Raw genomic sequence first — 19,848 nt, 5'->3', positions numbered from 1 at the left:
TTTCTCCCATAGCAAAAACCCTCAGCATCATCCCCACCCTTATTTTTAAACATAAGCCCTTCACATACATTTACGTATAAAATAAAAAGGGTAGCAAATATTAACATGCACTGCAGTTTTCAAAGCCCATATTAGGAAACACTCACTGTGGCCAAATCAATGCAACAGCAGTTTTGTTCTTAGAGGAAAATCAAAGTTATTCTAGTCATCCTCATTCCTACTACTTTTATCCTCTCCAAGGTACACAAATAGTTCTTCTCTTATAACTGCAGTAAAGGAACTTGGAGACATTTCAGCTAGCAGGAGAATTATACAATTTGCCATATTTCTCTTGCTGGGAAAGAGGAGGGTAAAATCAGCATCGTGATATTGTGATACCACTGCAGAAGCTTTTTCTTCACTTGGCAAACCTCTCAACTGATAAAGCTTAATACCAACTTGGAAATTGGGAGTAAAACCTGTCCAAGGTCTATGTCTTCCCTTGACCATAGAGAAATGCCTGTTACGGTTCCTACTTGATTTGCTTTTCCCTGTGCAGGGTGGGGAGAGAGCTGCTCATAACCAAGCCTCCGAAGTGTCAAACATCATCAGTCCCCAGAATAATTAGTGGAACTACAGACTTCTATAATGAGAGGGTCTTAGACATTTAACCCTGGTTAATATTGTATTTTTTCTCTCTAGAGTCCTGCGCTCAGATTTTCTGCTTTTCATATCTTTCATAGCTCTTTACATACAGTGTGAAATGTTACCGGCCTCACCACAGTATGCTGCATATGTGGTCTTTGAAAAGGTTCAATGATCTCACTAGATGGGTCACATCTAACTAGCAGGCTAAGTGCGGTCCACTCTAAAAAGAGAGAAAGAAACCACCAGATCTTGTGCTTTTGCAGCACAAAGCGGGTTATTGCTGTTAAATTACACCTGGAGCTGCAAGGATACCACCGGAAAATGTCTTTGACCTTGCAGTAACCTTGTGTAAACAATGTTAATCATTATTATCTTCTATATTACCATCCCCTGTTGCCTACTGCAGTGCTGAGAAACTTCAGTGCATTAAAATGGTTATTGCCATAGTTAAGGAACAATCATTGCTTACATTATAAACATAGATTATTTTTAATAAGTAAGATTTGAGCATACTGATTTGAACAGAATGCAGTCAACCTCTGTAATGATCATTCTGTGTAAGCTAACTAGTGGCAAATAAATAAGTAAATAAATAGACAATAAATTACCCCCACAGAAAGATTTTGGGGGAACTTCTGGAAAGAAAATATAGAAATCAAGGCAGAGACCTTCAGTGTGTGGAACTTCCTCTCTTCAGTGGAGAGAAGGACCCAGTTACGAGCCGTGCTGTACATGGGGAGATGCCTGCTGAAGTAGCCCGCCAAGTGGGAGAAGAATAGCCGTGGCAGAGGATCACACGATAGATCAATAATGCAATTTGTGGAAGCCATAGTTTGGGTTTTGTACTGCAACAAATCTGCAAGGGGAAGCTAATGCTGTTTGTAAACTCTTGGAAGAAGCAGAGACACAAGTGGCTAGTGTGATCAGTGGGAAAACTCACCATGACAAGTGGGGTGGATGATGTTTCTGTATATAGAGACAAGCAGATTTCAGCAGTTGGCCTTAAAACAGGTGGTTTTGCATCCAAATTACAGGAAGACACTTGTGTTCATACCAGGTGAACTGCTCAGTTTGCTATGAACGCTGCTGGCAGTGCTCTGCACAATATGTCAGACTTAAAAAGCTTCCATTTCCCAGAAACCACTTAAATTTTATTTTTTTTTTAGTAAGCAAAGTCTTAGAGGACTGATAGTTGCCATAGACACATCAGTAAAGACTCAAAAGAATGATCTGGGAGAACATGACTATCTTTGAAGCAGATCCCAAAGGGAATCAAAGCTGAAGCTGAGATGACTCACAGACGCACAGGGAGAAATCAGCCACGCTGGCAGGTAGAGCTGGGAGGAGCAGCCTGGATGCAAACACCAGCCCAGCTCTTCACAACGGTATTTCCAGATCAAGTCGCACAGGCTGTGTCCTGCATCAGCCATTTCCTATAAAGACCCCTGTTTCTTTTAGATGACTGAAGGACTTGAATTGGGCCTTTGCTGGACATCGCTGCAGGTGAACCAAAGCCATTCAGAACACCATGCGTTATTGTGCAGAACAGATTAGCCTGTCCATTGCATAAAAATAAAGATTCAAGATCAGATAAAGATTCAATAACCTGGGCACACTTCATTTTATTTCATGAAATGGGGAAGTTTAGATAAAAATAGAGTAGGGTCCCTTTAAAACAGCTTTCTAACAGAGGGCAATAAGCCCAGCAGTCTTTACTCATTAAAAACCTCATTAAGGACAGAATTCCCATTTTATCTCTCTCATATTATCTGTGCAATCATGTTTATCTTGGGAACAAATAGATTGGACTGTTCTGCTGCGAGACATCTGTGAGCAACCTTTCACCTCCTGTAGTTATTCTTACATTCAAGCTGAAGCACATATATCAAAATGATGCTTTGGATTTATATAACGTCTTTCATCCCACTGCCTTGAAGAACATTATTCTAATAGCTGAGGGTTTGTTTATGCCCATTTTGTGGAATAAAGGAAGACGTTCATTAGCTGATGAGACCATCCTGGAAAATGGGGTCCTACAGAACCACTTAGGAGCACCACGTGAACTTTGCTCCTTTAGCTCCTTTAGCTCCCCTGGCCAGGCAAATGGTAAAATCTTAGAAAAGATTTTAATTGCTCCACTAAACCCTCTATTTTGATCTCAGTCTTGATTAACTAGACATTAAACAAGCTTGCTGATATCAAAGTCACAGAAGACGTGCGACATCGCTGCCTTTTTTCCACCCCCCGGTTTGCTCTCCCCCGTCCTCACCTGACGGCCCTCCGAGAGCGCTGCCGCACCAGGAGCACTCCACAGCCCCGGCTCTCCAGCTCTTCTCAGGCATCATCCTTGGCGGGACACGTCCTCCTCCTTGGGCTGGATGCTGCCTCCATCATCACCCAAAGAGCTCCCGCATTTCTGCAGCCATCTCTTCATGCAGGCCCACCGTGTTTTGTGCACCTGATGTATTTCAGAATACGGGAAAACGGTGCCACAGGTTAACGGGCCGTCCTTAACGTAGCTCCGACTGCTCCCTCTGCTGAGGGAGCATCATTCAAAGAAGACTTCTCACACTGAATGAATTTTTCATAAGTTAATTGTTTCCATCCTTTTAACGAATTTAATTAAACTGGGAACATCAAGCATATACTGTCAGCTTTAGCTTCAGGCGTCTTCACCTTTAGATAATTTCTTACAGCAAAGGATGGCTCAAAACATGTGGCTGTTAACACCTTTCAAATCAAATCAACTACTAAGGAAAAAACAAAGGTAAGCCTTATTCATAGATGACGCTTCATCTTGTACCACTTAACAAGGAAGACAGACACGAATGATACTATTGTTCATTTTCATATCAATTGGCAGAAATTATCTTTATTAGAAAAATGAATTTTTCATTTATTTACAATTTTTACATCATGTTATACTTGGCACGTGTGTTTTCCCCAAATAGTTATATACATTTCGGTACACACAGACATTCGAGTCCCCCATTCCCTTAATGTTTTTCTACATATTTAACAAAAATGAAGAACACAATACAATTTGTAAGACAACCATAATAATTATATATTTCTCTATCGTAAAAAGTTTGAAGCAAACATTATTTTTAGATATGTCTCAAAATATTTATACAGTATTAGCACTCAGTCATGCACTGGGTTAAAATATGGTCAGGGTGAAGTGCTGTGAGACAGTATGTGTAACGTGGGAGAGAAGTGTGTGACTCCCTGCTCCTTCGAGCTGCAATGCGTGCTGTTGGGTGGATCCAACCACCACCAGGATTTCAAAGGCAGGGACAGATGGGTGCAGGGGTAGCCGGGTATATGTGTATCTCTGCAACACGACAGTTAAAACTGGGTGTGTACAGATACTTGTGTGTTAAAATTCATTTCAGTTTGCTATACCTGTCTGATAAAACAGGCCGTAATTGGAATGTCAAAACTAGTTTTCAATTATTCTCTTTTTCCCCAAGCCCTTTCTTGTGAAGAATCCATTAGGCTCTGAATTTTATAATGAAATTCTGGATTCTTTTAAAAGTGAATTATTTTATGCTTGATTCCATTTCACCAATATTCTTTTATTTCTACTCTAACATCCTGATTTATTTCCCCAGGTGTTAAGAGGTCTTCAAATCTCTACTGTTCTTTGCTAGCAATTGGAAATTTATGACTTACCCTTTGGTTTGAAGTATTACACTCTTGAGAGTGTTACAGTAAATTGCACTAGTAAATAAAAGAAGTGATAGGCTTTTTAATTTACTGTGTATGGAATCAAATGGTTCCAAGATTTCTGGTAAGATGTTATTTATGGAATGCAAATTTCTTCTACTGCAATGTAGATTAGTGCTCTGTGTAACCAGTACAAATTAGTACACTTGGAGTTTTTTCCCCCATCAGAACAAGAATACTTTTCCAACTGTACTAATAACTAATTTTCTTTCTGAGCAAAATCCTTAGTTAATATTGTGAATTCTTATTTTCTAAGATACAAATGAAACTAAACTGGTCTTAGGATGATGACTGAAGATCCAATACTAATTTTCAGTTACATCTCATTTTTCAGAGTTCAACTGCAAATAAGTTCCAATCAAACCCCAAATAGCAATACATTACTTTGAAACTGTTAATAAATGGTTGTAGAATCTTTGTCACAATGCTGAATTTTTGTCTTGCCCCTCATTCTCCCCCAAAACATTATACATACACATATATAAAAAGCTTATATATAGCTTTTATATATATACATGTATGTATACAAAGACTAATCAGGACAACACATTAAATTTACATTATTCAAGTAAACAGGTAAAAATGTTTTTAAAACTGTAATTTGAGATTTTAAAATATTTCTGGTGTTTTTTGTTTAGCAGCACAGAAATATTAGTGTTTCATCTAAGCCAGCAAAAATCATTAAACAGGATGAAAGGAAGCTTGAAATGCCCTTCAGGTTTAGTGTAAATTTGAATCTGATGAATTGAAATTAACATTATTAACTCACAGGTGAAGCACTTCTGAGAAACCTGAAATGTATGGATGTAAATTTTGCATAAAAATAGCATACTTAGTTAAGAATCAGGTAGGAGTTTGCCTGAAACATTAATGAATTCTGTTTGTACCTTCTGGTTTCAACAGGGAAGACACAAGATATACTGTGCATGTGCATGTGGGTGTGAGGTGTGAAGACAGAGAGATCAAGCTGTTCTTCATCAGTGCAAAATGGACGTTCTGAAGTGAATAAGACTATTTCAAAATGTTATAGCTGATATCAAGTGTAAACTGTAAAAAGTTCTTATTAAAAATTGCACTAGTTTCCTTCCTAGCTGCACACAATTTTACATGATGCAACTTCCATACCTTTACAACATGAGGTTTGGTTTTGGTTTTTGTAATTCTGAGCATGAACTGCAGTAAGGATATTCTCTCCCATCGCTCACTCACACGTCCCTATTTAAGTCAAAAGGTGTTTTGGCTAGGTTTGGAACCCACACCTAGGCCAGGTAAAAACGAGCTAACCAAAAATTTTCTTCTTGCAGATGAAGGACTTGGAAGCAAGTTCTTCTCCAAGACACACTTGCAATGAACTGTAGACAAAATTTGATCCTACAGAATTTTCTGTTTCTGGGTTAAGGTGGAAAAATTAATAACTATCCAACTCTCCCTTTGAAAAAAAGCTCAGGAATTACTTCAAACAAATGATTCCAAGGTATTTTTCGTCATAAGTTTTGGTTAGAGCACTGTAGATTTAGAAAAGAAGCCGAATACCACAATCATTTCTTGGTTAAAATCTCCACATGATCGGTAATAGCAAGCTCAAAAGCCTGTGCGTTGCAAAAAGTGATTCTGACTTAAACACCACTGCTAAATACTGCCTCTGTGTGCAAAACCGACTTTGAAAACTGTCCAGTCTGCATGGAAGAATACATGGGCAGCCACTGGCGCACACACCAGCAGATCTTTCCTGGGAATGTTTGGGTTTTAGGTATCCTTCCTCAGCTACCTTAAGTAACACGTTTAATGACCAGATGTGGATCGCGTAAGCTGACACAGAATTTTAAAGTCAGTCACCAGACCAACAGACCCCCTCTGGCCATGAGTTTTCAAAATAGTACAAGAAGACATCCTTTCCCTATGGCTTTGTTACTGATAGTGAGTATCATTTCCAGTTCTTTCGGACAGGAGCTCCCCTCTGACCCATTTTCATGTGTCCTGGCACAATGCAATCCTGATCCCAACAAGTCCATTAGCCTCTTCTGTAATAGGTATCAAACACTACAATAAATGGTGCTAGAGGCTTTGTGGATCTAGGAGGTTTGGAAAAGAGAGAAGAGAATCACTTAAAATAAAGCACTGCTGAAATGTGTCCCACGGCTTTGGGAGATTACTCACACATGACTAGGTTGGAAAGTGTATGCACGCACACGTGTGTATACTGTATATATATTTAGGTTAACAAGTTTAAACTATTAATAAACAAATTCTTATGGTATTTGGTAATTAAAATATCAGGCTCGTATCATTCAAAATAGTGCAACCTACATAGCAATATACAGGAAAATTACACACATTGTTCCTATTACCATTAATATGCTTGTGCATATCAAGATGACAGGATACCCTTTTCCATAGGATTAACCTTTTGCATATTTAATTGTATTCTTTGGCCCATTTTCCTGTGAAACCTCGTATGACAACATAAAGACTTTGGCTTTAAAAAAAAAGAAAATTCCCATTTTTTCAGTGACTTTCAGAAACTTAAGTAGAATTCAGATCACTTCAGTTAAAAATTATCATTTCCTCCAGAAACCACACACCCCACAGCCTGTCACAGACCACCCACTAGTGTGGATAACTGTGAACCTCCAATTTAATTTTTTTTTCGCTTTTGAAGATCATCTACACTTCAAATGTTGCACAACACATCCTCCAAAATTTTTCTCGACTCCTCTAATCTTGTCCCAACAGTGAACAAGAAAGGTCTCCTTCCTCAGTAGCATGGGAAGGCACAGCAACCTCATGACAGCCTTCGACTGCATCACTATGAGTCCAAATACAGGGTTTACAATGTGAAACAGAAGCCAAAATATACTTCCAAAAGGTTTTTGCCATTAAACACCATTATTAAACGGGCTCAATAAAAAATTATCAGACTAAAGAATCCTGTAGTAATGATGTAACACAAATCTCTTCAAAACAGCTATTCTTATGTACTGCGATGCACAAAACAAATTAAGAAAAAGTATTCTCATAATGCATTTGCTGAGAAAAACATATAATTTCTTCTAATAGTACTAGAAGTGCAAAACAAGACATTCTCCAGTAAAATTTCATGTCACTGTAAATATTACCATTTGCCCACATTAAAGCTTAGTACCATTTATGAGAAGTGAGGAAACCTTCATCAATTCCCAAGCAAAGTATCATCTCACTTGGAACTTTACAGTGCACTGAATAAGTATCACAATATTTATTGGTATTTATTTTCACAGTTTTCTAACGTGCACATAGAAATATAATTTTTGAAATATATTAGTGAAAACAAATACTAATACAAAAGGGAAAGGACAAAACATCTAGGAGTATAACTGCTTATCACCACTACTTTTTAAGAGTTGGAGAGTCAAAACCATCTCTCTTTTAAATATGTAATACTATATTTAGTGTGGTTATCTACTAATAATGGTATTGCATGACAATGTTACAGCATGGTTATATTTTCTACTAATTTAGCATTGTTTTCAATACAGGTAAAGAACTAAGCAAAAGGAGTAAAAAGTGTCATTTAAGTGCAAAACAACAAAAACCTGGTAAATAGTGAGGTAACTTAATTTTACTTATATTATTTCTGGTTCTTAAATTATAGATATGACAAAATCATCACAAAATCACCAGTGGATTCTTACAGCTGTTAGACTCGCATTCATTTAAAAAGAACAGTTTCAACCACAGCAGATATATTCTGCAGTATGTAACAAAAAAGCCCAGGAACCTGCGAGAAGAACTAAATGCATTTTCACTGCACAGCAGGGCGATGCACACTTGTAATCCTGACTTCCAAAGTTGCAGGACATTGGAAGAGCACATATTTTTAGAGAGCATACTCTGTACACAGGTTGAGAGAAGCAGGGGGGGGAAAAAAATTAAAAGCTTGACTGAGGTGAAATAAATGAGGAGCTTATTTACAAAGAGAGCAGTAACCCTCCCCAGCAGAGCAGAGAGAAGCAAGGCAGGATTTCTGCTCCCATTTAACAGGGCAACAGACAGCAAAGAGCACAAACAACCACCTCTCCATCCCACAAACATTGCTGTGACACTCTAATGAAGGTGAACATGGGATTAATTCCACAATGAAAGCTGAGCATCAACAAGAGTTTTACACTACGTACAATATGCACACATCAGACAGAAAAGTCTGCATGATCAGAGCGATGCAAGAGACGTGACAGTCTTGAGGCTACTCCCACTTAACCCCAGCTTCACGGGTGACTCCAGCCAGAGCAGGTTGAGCCTTGCCTCTATCATACCATATACCTGTCTGTACTTGCATTTACATCCACAAATAAATACACAGCTGTGATTAAACTGTGCTCCTTCCTAGTGATAGTAATTACTAACATGTTGCTAATATATTTAAATAAGACAGTACAGGTGAGCTTGGGCAGGGAAATGGCTCATATCATAAGTCATACTTTAAAAGGCCTTTATGCTCTTTCAGAAGTTCCTTCAGCACTGTTATACTTTGAAGGCTCAGCTCTCAATAGAAAGGAAGATTAGGTTAAGAAAATAACATCGGTAAAACAAAAAATTTAAGTGTATCACTGGAAAACTCTTTCTACTTTGCAAACCAGATTGCCCTATACAGGAAAGATATCTACTTTAAAAGGACTCTTGAGCTAAGATAGGACTAGAGCTCGGAAAGGGAAAGTTTAGCAAGGGAATGTATGACACTCCATCTTGAAAGAAGCACATGATGTGATGATTAACACTTAACACAATCTAGGCAAACCACAGGACAGTTACTGTTCCATATTAACTAAGAGAGGATTTTCCCATAAAAGATCTGTTTTCACTAGGTTTTATATATCAGACATCTTAAATGCAATATGAAACAACAAAAAGATTCACATCTTGAATTCTTCCTAAATCCAAGCTGACTCTTAGACGCTCAGATTCATACCACAATTCCTGTTCTACATTGATGAACCCAGCAAGGGAAAGAATAGTACCAAAATCTTCCCCATCACTAAGATGCTTATGCTGCACTGCAGAAACATGAAAATAGCAAGCTATTCTACAAGGAATAGAGTCTGACACTTTTATTTCATGCTGGATAGTAACATGTTATAAAGAAAACGATGATACCGACTAGGCTGGGAGTACTGCAAAACCCACAAACGACAGGTGCTACCTTAGTAACTACTTGCATAAGCACAGGAACCTATATGCACCTGCAAGGTTTAACTTGGTATTCACTTGCAGATTTAACGAGCAGATTTTTGAGGCTGGGGATAAAGAGGCCATTACTTTTCTAAGTTCACCTAACTGAGATGGCTAAGATAGGAGCCTATACTTTCTAAAAAGTCAACAGAGCGAGGTAAAATCTTTCAGGACACATCACACACATAACTGCTCCCAAGCCTTCAGTGCTCTGAACTACCACCCGGAGGGAGCTTCCTCTGTCTCCCCACTGACAACAGAAAGAGCTTAGCCTTCCAGCACAGAAACCCAAAGCTACACACACAGCTCTAGGTTTTGCTTCCTTTAAAACTATGTAAAAAGATTTCTTTTCACCAGGGAAAAAAACCCAGAACACTCCTGATTTCCCTTGTGAGCCTTATTTCACCTCCTAAGTGTTCCTGAAAGATCATAGAGAAAGAGACATGTATTTATGAGATGCTGCCAAAACACGGTGAGCTGGTGGTGATTTGGTTTCTGTTTGTCCACAGCACTCTTTCTCCTAACCAAGCTTCTTAGATAGCAGAATAATGAATTCTGAGCAAAAGCTGCAAAAACATTAAATGAAATTTTCCAGAAATACAAAACCTCTTATTTTTCCTTAATTATATATTAAAATACCTTATTTCCATGCGTTTAAGTTAGTGGGTGGCTACACTGCTCTAAGAAACACAAGCAGAACACAAAATCCATTTGAAAGGAAAAAGGAAAATTTACTGTGGTGAAAAGGGAAAGACAAAAACATGAAGAAATTCTACAATGTCTTTAAAAAAGGAAAAAAGCAAGAGGCAGGTATGTCTATGCAGCTGTTTTTACCTCCATGTACCTACTCCATTCCTCAGCAATTCAATATCCTGCCTCCATAAAAGTTGTCGTCCAGGAGCAGTGTAACACTACAGGACATGCTACCAAGAATGGCTCATATCATTTACAGCCTGATTCAGTTCCAGCTGGAGTCACGGGAAATCTTGGTGATAGGAATGACCAACAAACTGCTAGAGCTGTAATCAGGAAAATGTAACAAGTCACCAGCACCATCCAGAAAGGTACAGAAAGGATGGCCACTTATGCAGGAAGATTCTTTTCTCCTCTTCAAGAATAGCAGCAGCTAGAGTGAGAGAGAGGGAAATACAGAAAGTCTTGATCTCAGTTTAATTGAAAGTCAGTGCAAATATATCAACAAAGCTCAGGCAATATTCAGAATTCCACGCACTCTAACAGCTGAGCCTCACAAGCTGTGGCTTGTGGCTCTACTGTTGAAGATTTTTCTTCAACTTCTCAGCTTCTTCTTCTTTACATGTATACATCTGCAACCACACCAGCTACTTGCCTACAACCCTACACTTTAGCCTTTTCTTCCCCCTTTATTCACTGATATTATATGCCAAGATCAAAACAACAAATGCATGCAGATTCTTATTCCCTCTACTTTCAGTATCTCGTATGTTTTTTTTCTCCTTTAAGGCAGCATCTTTTATTTCCATGTGAACAACTGCTGTGCAACATTACCAAGTCTTCCCTCTGTCTCTTTAATTTGTTTTGCTTTAGGGGAGGTGGTTGTATTGCATATTTGCTGCTAATAATAAATCTCTACAGTCACCAGAAATCTGCTCAAATCAGAAAATGCAAACACTGCAATGTATTTCTTTAAAGCTAATTTGCTTGTACATTTCACAGGAGGAGAAATCCACCTGGGTTTAAGATGTTTACACTTGGATCTCAACAGTTTACTTAGAAAATGTTGTAAATGGGGATTTTTCTTTCCCACAACTTCACATACAGTACTTGTATATATATTGAATTATGTGTGTCTAGTTAGATAGAGATGATGATACAAATGACTTGGAGCAATCAGCAAATATTTTGAGAGCTTTAGAATGATGCGAAAGACAAGAGCCACCACTGAGTTTTATGAATCACTTGGTAAAAGTCTCAGCGACTTGCATGGCAGTTTTTGGTATGATATCAGCAAATACTGTATCTGCTGAAACACACCAGATAGTTCAAAATACTTAAGATTTTACTTAGTATACTGTGATTTGGATTGGAAATTAAAATTTGCCTGAAATATTTTTATTAAACTCATTACAACAATATTTATGCCTTTAGTGCATTTGTCTTCCTGTAGATCTGAGATAAATAGTATACCTATGTCTTTGGGAAAAGGTTTTGGTTCATGAAAGGTAGTGTTCATCCCATAAACACCCTAGCCCTGCTTACCTCATACAGCTATTCCTAAGAAATGTGAATCTCTCTAAGGGCAGGTAAGGATCCGCTGTTCATAAAAACTACATCCAGTGAGGAATCAGAAAGCATACCATGTGAATCAGGGCCAATAATTGCGGCCAAATGTTGAATAAAGAATGCTCAAAACATATTTGCTCTGGACAGTGTACAGATATCCATAGATATGCTTTCCAAACATACTTATAATAAAGTATACTGAGATTTTTGGAAGCTGGAAAGGGACTCGGAAGCCCAAATCTCATTACATTTCATTCTTTCAAAAATATCATCCTCCACCATCATGGTGAACATACAAATACATTTGTAAATACCCAGAACTCATTCTGGACTGTTCGGTAGTTAAAGTCAGCCTAACTCTGTTTAATAAAAAAATTGCAAACAAAATTCAAGAAGCTATATTTTGTCTATCCCTATACGTCATTTATATTATCTCTCACTTGCAACTCTGCTCTGCAGGATGCTATTCCAAATTAAACAACTTGCATACTGTACCTCTGGCATGCAGATACTAGAATTACAGCTGACAGGCATGATTCTATTGAAAAGAGTTTCAGTTTAGAGAAAAAATAGGGTAACATTCACATTTTCCAATTCACAGTGGTAATGGTTTCCCTGCTCACTGTTCTTCAGTGAAATGTAGAGAATAATGCTTGAATAATCTCAACTTCCTCTACACAAAAAACCTAAAGCAATTCTCAAGAGTAGCAGGAGAATGGGAGAGCACCACCTGTTGAATGCTTTCAGTATTTAAATATATTAGCAATTATATTTACTTCTTTAGTTTAAATTAAATTTACACCTGTACACTCACACTCTACTCATGAAAGGCTTCCTTTCTTCCCTTCCACACTCCCTTATGGTTAAAATCTAGTGGGTTTTTCTTTCCAGTGGGGGTGAGGAGGGGTGTGTAGCAGACATTTTATTTGCAAAATAATCTGATTATTCTTTACTAGAGGTAAAAGTCATATAACAATGCATCCCTGTTATGTGAATATGTTTGTATACCAATAAGTGATAATAAAGATACTGTTCCTTAGTTATGTGTGCATATATTCAATTTATATAACAGACTTGATTGGAGAGGTTGAAAAAAATGGTCTGATGTTCAACAAATATGCACAATATTCTGGAAGGAAGAAGTCCCTCAAAAGGTGGTAATCCTTCACTGTGTATGCAAATAAATGGTATTGCACTCCTCACTGATTACACTGAATGTATGGCTGTCGGTGTTTGATACTGTATTAACAGCTTTAACGCTATTAACATACAATTAATTAGATGCCACTAATACACTATGAACAAAGAACTACAGTGGGTTGGGGTTTGGTTTGGGAGGTGAAGGAATAAAAGAAATACTATACAGCCCTGAGTAATCACCAGTAAGGGGCAAATGCAAACTTACGTACACATTAGGCCTCAAGGTTACTAATAAAGTCCACAGCTCCATAGTAAGTGCCATATAGTGATATCTAAAAATATATACTCTGGATTAGGCAGCTGTGAAATTTCTGACAAGATGACTGCAGACTTTTCAATGAACTTAGTTTGTAATGGTAAGTGCATGTGAGCTATAAGAAAAGCATTTGTACATTAACATTAACCAATATCCATGGGGCTTCCTTTTGGTACACAGCAGTTCACATGTTTGGGCCTACAGCCTTCCCATTTATTTTCTGTCAGTCTAGAATGAACATACTAATTTTGTGCTAACACACTGTATTTTACTTATTAAGGTCCCAGGGTTTGGGGGGTTTTATTATTATTATTGTTTGGCTTTGAAAATGATTATGAAGCTAAAATATATCTTTGAAAGTCTAGCTTTCTGTTCTCTTTTAAAGTCTTACTTTTGAAACTGTGCAAATGCATTCCTAATTCTTTTTGTCTGTGTCATACTACATGCATACCATATTGCTTATCCAGTACTAGAAAATCATTAAACATTTCTAAGGACAAAAGTACATTGAATGATACTTAGCAACATAAATTAGAATAACCGAAATAGTAAAATAATTAGATACAAATCAGCATAGTTGCCAACATATATTGGGGCTATTTCAGTACAGCTTGCCATTTATATATAAAGCATACATAAATGGCTATTTTTTATCCTTTTCAACAAGACATTTTAAAAGGATAGTTAAGAGCATACCAGTTTACCTATTCATGTACAAAAGTACATTGGGAAAGGGAGAGGTTTACGTATCATTTACCATAGCAGGATACTGTTAAAGGATAAATTCTCCCTCTAAGATGGTGGCAACTATTTTTTCCCTACAGATAAAGTGTTCATGGAAAATTTAAACATCTGATTCAATGCTAGGCATTTTCTTATACACACGTCTATTGCTACAGGAATTTAAAACCCTTGGAGTTGAGTACAAGCTATTCCTATTTGCAACGTAAGGCAAAACATGCTCTGAAATGTACATGTCATTATGGATCCGACCATCCCTGGAACAGTAAGATGTTGTAGACTTTATGGATGACCTTAAATAATTATCATTTCTTCCTCTTGTTGGTAATGAATGTTTATAAAGATCAGCTGGACTTCGCCTAAGAGATAAGTGCTGGTCATCACGATACGAGTGCAGAAAGGGATTATCATCTGAGTGAACAGGGTACAGGGACTTGCTCCGCTTACTGTCCTCTAGAGCATGAGTTAAATGTGAGGCCTTGTTGCTCAACAGTTTGCTTGAGGGAACACTAAACATGCTTGCATATGGACTACTTTGTAGAAATTTCTCTCTTTCTTTCAAGCTTATACTACGAGAAGGTCTTCCAATATCAATTTCCCTGGATTTATCAGCAATATTGTCAAAAGAATGTTGCCTGCTAATCCTCAACTTATTTTTTTTATGATATTGCAGAGCATTATTTTGTGACCAACTATGCTCATATATTTCTTCAGGAAGTGATAAGTTCGTTGTATCCTGAAGCATCTGATCTTCTTCAATATCATAGAGGTTCCCCATCCGCAAGCATGCGTCACATTTATAGGGAGATCTGCTCGAATAGTGTCCCGCATAAGTGGGCAAATTGGAAAGACAACTCCTGCAGTGGGTGGAATTCTGTCTGTATCTATCATTCATGTCAACTAGGGAAGCGTTTTTATCTTTTAAAGTATAGTGCTTTGCATAAAGTTTATACTGGTCATTATTTGGAAGACTGTCTTCATTATGCAAGGGAGTCCTGTTAGCATGTTCTGCTTTCCTGTAGTTGTCATTGTGATCTTGATAAACATCAGGAAACTCTATAGTTTCTGGAACGACAATGTTTTCGATGTACTGAGGTGTGTCCAAGCGGAATCCTTGCTCCTTGTCAGCATCAATCGTGTAGATTTTATCCCGTGGAGAGCTCTGTTTGGTTTTCAGATATGTCAGTTCCACTTCACTACAGTCTTTTGGGTATTTTGATGCTACTGTCCTTTTTTTAAAATTGTCCTTGGTTTTGTGGTGCTTGTTGTTGTTTTCAGGTTCCATATGGCAAGTAGCTCGGCTTGACGTCTCTGATACATCTGAATGGACAATCTCTTCAGGAAGATATCTTTGGCTTTTCACTGAAAGCTGCCTGTTTTCATCTGACCCATCTTCTCTCTGGGAACCTTGGCTCTGACGTACAGATTCCTGACGTAAAGATTCAACAGATTTCCTCCAAAGCTGCCTGGGTCTGGAGTTCACTTTTGCTTCTGCTGTTACTGCAACCTCTACTGTATTTGGATTGGACTCATTCAGTGTGAGAGGATGCTGACCTTGGAAAACATAGTTGTTAAGATTGTCCTTGTGTCGATTGCCAGGAAGTGTCTGCAGTTCACTCATGTTGTCACCAAAAAAGTTGTCCTTTGTCTGAAAGGATCTGTTATCAGAAAATATCAAGTTTCCCTTATCCATGACCATGTCCATAATCAAGGAACCCCTATGAATAAAATCAGCTGTTCTTTTGGGGGAGTTAATTCTTGAAGGATTGAGATTGGTCATATTTTTCGCAGTTCGCAGTAGTTTTAACATGTTGGTTTGGGAATTGGTCAAAGTAAAGTCAGGAGACTTCTTTTTTTCTTCAATATGTACTCCATGAATGCAGCTGTAAATACCCTGTAATATAAGTAATACAAAACAAATTAAATCACTAGGTGTAAATTTTAAATACTTCCATTCTATTTTTAATTAGCAATAGAGAAAAATTAAACATTGCTTATCTAATGACTGGAAAGATTAAAAGGATATATCTATCTATCTATGGAAGAATAATTTCTGCCATATGTTGAAACCGTAAAGGAGAAAAATTGCCAGTATTTTACAAACTAGTGGTCCATGTTGGCCTCCCCTGCTTATTCCAGAAAACAAGATTAGAAGGGACCCCAAAAGGATCCCTAGTCTCATCACAAAATGTAACTAACCTTTGATAATGGAAACTCTATTATTTTAAACCAGTGATTAAGTTACCTCTCTAAATAAGCCTGCAGTCAGCCTATTTCTTCGAAGTTAAGGTACTTTTCACTTTCACTGAAACATAAAGGCTTCTAGTCATTGTATTCTAGCTTTTCTGTTTCCTATCCTAGTACCTATGAAAAAATCCCAGCTCTTTCTAAAGCCTGAATTTGAGTTCATTTTGAGAAAAAGGCTGGAGCCCATCTTTTAACTCCAACCTCTTTGGTCACTCCTGTGAGCTCAATTGCCATTTCTGACCCCATGAACTTGTAATTCTCAGAAATTTGCCTTTGAAATAAGTACTTTTTTCCCCCTGCATTGGTTAGGAGAATTTCACATGTAAAAGGCCAGAAGTATAAAGTTCAACTGTAAAATGTGGAGGTTAAAGTGTATATGCTTTTCTAGACAATCCCCAACAGAGTAGGGCAGATTATTTTTAATGCAGTTCCAATACAGTCCAATTTACTCAAGAGGGTAATTTCAGCACATATTTTAAAGCAACTAGGCATTTTAGTATCATTTTCAATTCTCCTCAGCTATATAAAAGATGCAGCAAAATCAATTACCTAATGAAAGTACTATGAGTTTAAAAAAAAAAAAAAGACAAAAACCAACTAATTTGTCAAAAATATAAGAACAAGCACATGCTTCCCTTACTTTATGACAAGTATCAGTTATTTGGATATGTAAATCCACTTTGGGTTTGGTAAAGTTATCATTAAAATCTGTCTTAGTGTCTAACCAAACATCAATGACACGTATTTGACCTTTTCTCATACAGTTTATTCAAGTTTGCTATCAAGAAAAGCTTATAAAAATATTCCAGTATATTTTTATCACTTAAAATCCACTTGTTTAAAATACACAAAACTGAGAGATAATGTCTGTCATCAATTTAGTATTTATTTTGTTTGATTTTTTTTTTTTGTGGAAATGAATCCATTTCCTGCATCTGAGCAGTTCTACCATCTTTTCATCAAAATTTCCCCTAAATGTATTTGTTTTCAGCATTTGATTACTGATTATCCTGGCATATGATAATTCATACCCTAGAATGATCCAATGGAGAAAAGACTTCCCATTGAGTGCAACTACATCCTAAGCCCCTTGACTACTTACTCCAGAGCATCACACTGATGGTCTAACATGTATTTCAAATGTCCGAGAGGGAATAAAAGGAAAGATAATGTTTTAGGGAGGTAGTGTTTATTCTGTCTGTTGCCTGAAGGGGGAAAAGGAAAGTAATACCAACCCTGCTGATTGAGAACAACAATCCCGGCCTATCTGAACAGACTCCAGTGAAGCAGAATCTAAGTTTCCAGTAAAATAAGTGCTCCCAGACAAAGGTTATTAAACTGAGTGCCATGGCTGCTGCAAGCATGTAAAACACTCCCGCCATGTTGTCAATGTCCAGCTGGCTGCTCATGACTTCATTCTTCTCGTTGTGGCAAATACCAGTCAGCCACAGGGTTTCTAACTCTTCCATTTCCCCTAGGGAGAGCAAGGAGTCAAACCAGTTAGAATGCAAAAATTACTGCTCACAGTATTCAAAAGTATTTGCAAGTTTAAAAATACAGCACCATTTAATGCTTCATTTGTGGAGCACTTTAGTCTTATCTACTAAGGATTTGCAAATATAGCAGATTTCAAATCGCAGCACCCTACTTTCAGATGTCCTCAGATTTCATAAATTACGTGGGAAGCTGGCTGCTCTAGAGAGCAGGATTTGTGATTTGGGTAAAACTTTCTTCTGCTTGCTATAACTAGTATCACTTGTTAGAGAGAGTGGAACTGGAGTGTTCCAGTCTAATAGGTGCCACCAGTGCTGCTCCCTTCTGCAGGTCCAGCCGGTAGCAAGCCCGTGTGTAGTCCAGAGGTGCTGATACACACACAGACCCTCACGGACAGCCATGTCGTTAGCAGCACCCACATGGCACTCACGAACACAAATAAAGACGGCCTCATTCTCCTCCTCCTGCCCAGCTGATGAGGACTGAAGTTTGCTAGTGAAACACGCACACGCCATCACTCGTGTGATTCACAAACACACCAGTACTTACAGACCCCTCAAACATTGGCATGGGCTAAGTCTGTGTAATATCTGTACCCAGACCCTATACACTCCTTACCCAGGCACTGGGTTGGACCTCGGGTCTTTCCGGAAGTCCCCTAACAAATCACATCTGCCCCCACACTCATAAACATCAAACAGAAAGCAAGATCACATCAAAACCAGCTAAGAACCAAGTTTAGCAAAGAGATGGGACACGCTGTAGTGATCACACACAGACCTCAGTCAGACAAGCATCCTGACACACAACCAGACTTTTATGGCCCCTCCTGTCCATTTTCCTACCTGATCCACTCTGACCCCTCCCTTTGGCCCTTCCCTTAAACACGGCAAAATAAATTTCACATGTTCTCACAATCCTTTAAAACATGCCATAAGTTTGTTCTTTCCTGTGAGACCCATGATAACCTTATTTCCCCTTTTTGTATAAGTTGCAATGTTCTGGCTGAACCTCTCCTGACATGTCTGGTCTCTGCTATCATTTCTGGTATCTCTTGTTCCCTAGGGTTTGGGTATCTGGGGATTTGATTTATTGGTGTTCTTGTATCTTTTTTTTTTATGTTGAACAGCCACTAAACAGATAACATTACAATCCAGGTATCTACATAGCCTTTGCATCCACATATCCCTTCCATATTTTTACTCTAGCCTCCCAGCCCAAGAAGATGTTTTTGAATGTTAAAAGACAAACCATCCAAACAGCAAAGATTAAACGGCAAGCTTAAACATTCAGCATGAGCAGTAGCAACCAGGTCCAGCAGTTGGCTGCCCCTAGATGCTGCACTGGGCCATCACTGCTGTAGTCATTAGTCACATTTCCTCTCATAGCTGGCTGCATTTCAGTAATAGGTGAACCGATTCAGAGATGCAGTTTTAAACCACTTTCTGATCTACAAGCACTTTAGAAAGAAAAGACATTCTTTATCAAAACTTTCTGTTCTTCTTCCACATAATACTTTAATTTATGGCAAAGCAATGACAATCACCAACACTGGGTGTAAAATCACCCAAAGCATTATGTCTGAAGGTTACAGTAACATTATATTGGAAATGGAAATCTTGACTAGCTTTACCCATATGGCACATGCAGCAAGTGAGGAAAAATAGTTGTATATGATACAGTATTAACAAAGTCTATTGTGTTTCATACACCATCTGCTTCTCTATAGAAAATAACTGTCACTTAATGCCTGGATACTTGCAGGAATACAGTATGGCCCTTTTCTTGTTTAAGTTTCTCTTTTTAAGTTTTTATTGTAACTAGCAGTGTCTTTCAAATAGAGTTCTTCTCCTGGCTTTCTGTCTCTCTTAATTTTCTGTTTTCCCCCAGAGACCTGGGTGATGCAGTAACTGCAAACTCTTCCCACGTCACATACCCTCAGCCTTCTCTCTCGTGGTGCCCTGGACACCTCCCTCTGCTCCCTCCTGGCTCTCTGAATCACCCGGCCTTTCTTCTTACAGTCTCCTCTGGCCTTTTGCTGCTGCCACTGCTTGCCTCCTGGGCAGCAGCAGAAAAATAAATGGTAT

The 19,848-nt window shown here is 38.1% G+C and overlaps 1 protein-coding gene across 5 annotated transcripts in view; it reads right to left on the bottom strand.

The window, feature by feature from the left end:
* Positions 1-3,483: 3,483 nt before the first annotated feature.
* Positions 3,484-19,848, bottom strand: part of GRIN2A (glutamate ionotropic receptor NMDA type subunit 2A) — a 196,864-nt gene continuing 180,499 nt past the window's right edge. For 3 of the 5 annotated variants that reach the window (XM_052773033.1, XM_052773034.1, XM_052773032.1), the window contains 2 exons: positions 17,503-17,741; positions 3,484-15,914 (listed from right to left, as the gene is read on the bottom strand). In XM_052773033.1, the coding sequence (XP_052628993.1) occupies positions 14,124-15,914; positions 17,503-17,741 (2,030 nt within the window). In that variant the 3' untranslated portion in view covers positions 3,484-14,123. The remainder of the gene's footprint in view (positions 15,915-17,502; positions 17,742-19,848) is intronic. The other 2 variants (XM_052773035.1, XM_052773036.1) reach the window with 2 other exon arrangements.

The sequence above is a fragment of the Harpia harpyja genome, chromosome 21 (assembly GCF_026419915.1).
Source record: "Harpia harpyja isolate bHarHar1 chromosome 21, bHarHar1 primary haplotype, whole genome shotgun sequence".
NCBI classification, from domain to species: Eukaryota; Metazoa; Chordata; class Aves; order Accipitriformes; family Accipitridae; genus Harpia; species Harpia harpyja.
Note: the sequence above shows the minus strand (reverse complement) of the source record. Positions and strands in the feature narration are given on the sequence as shown.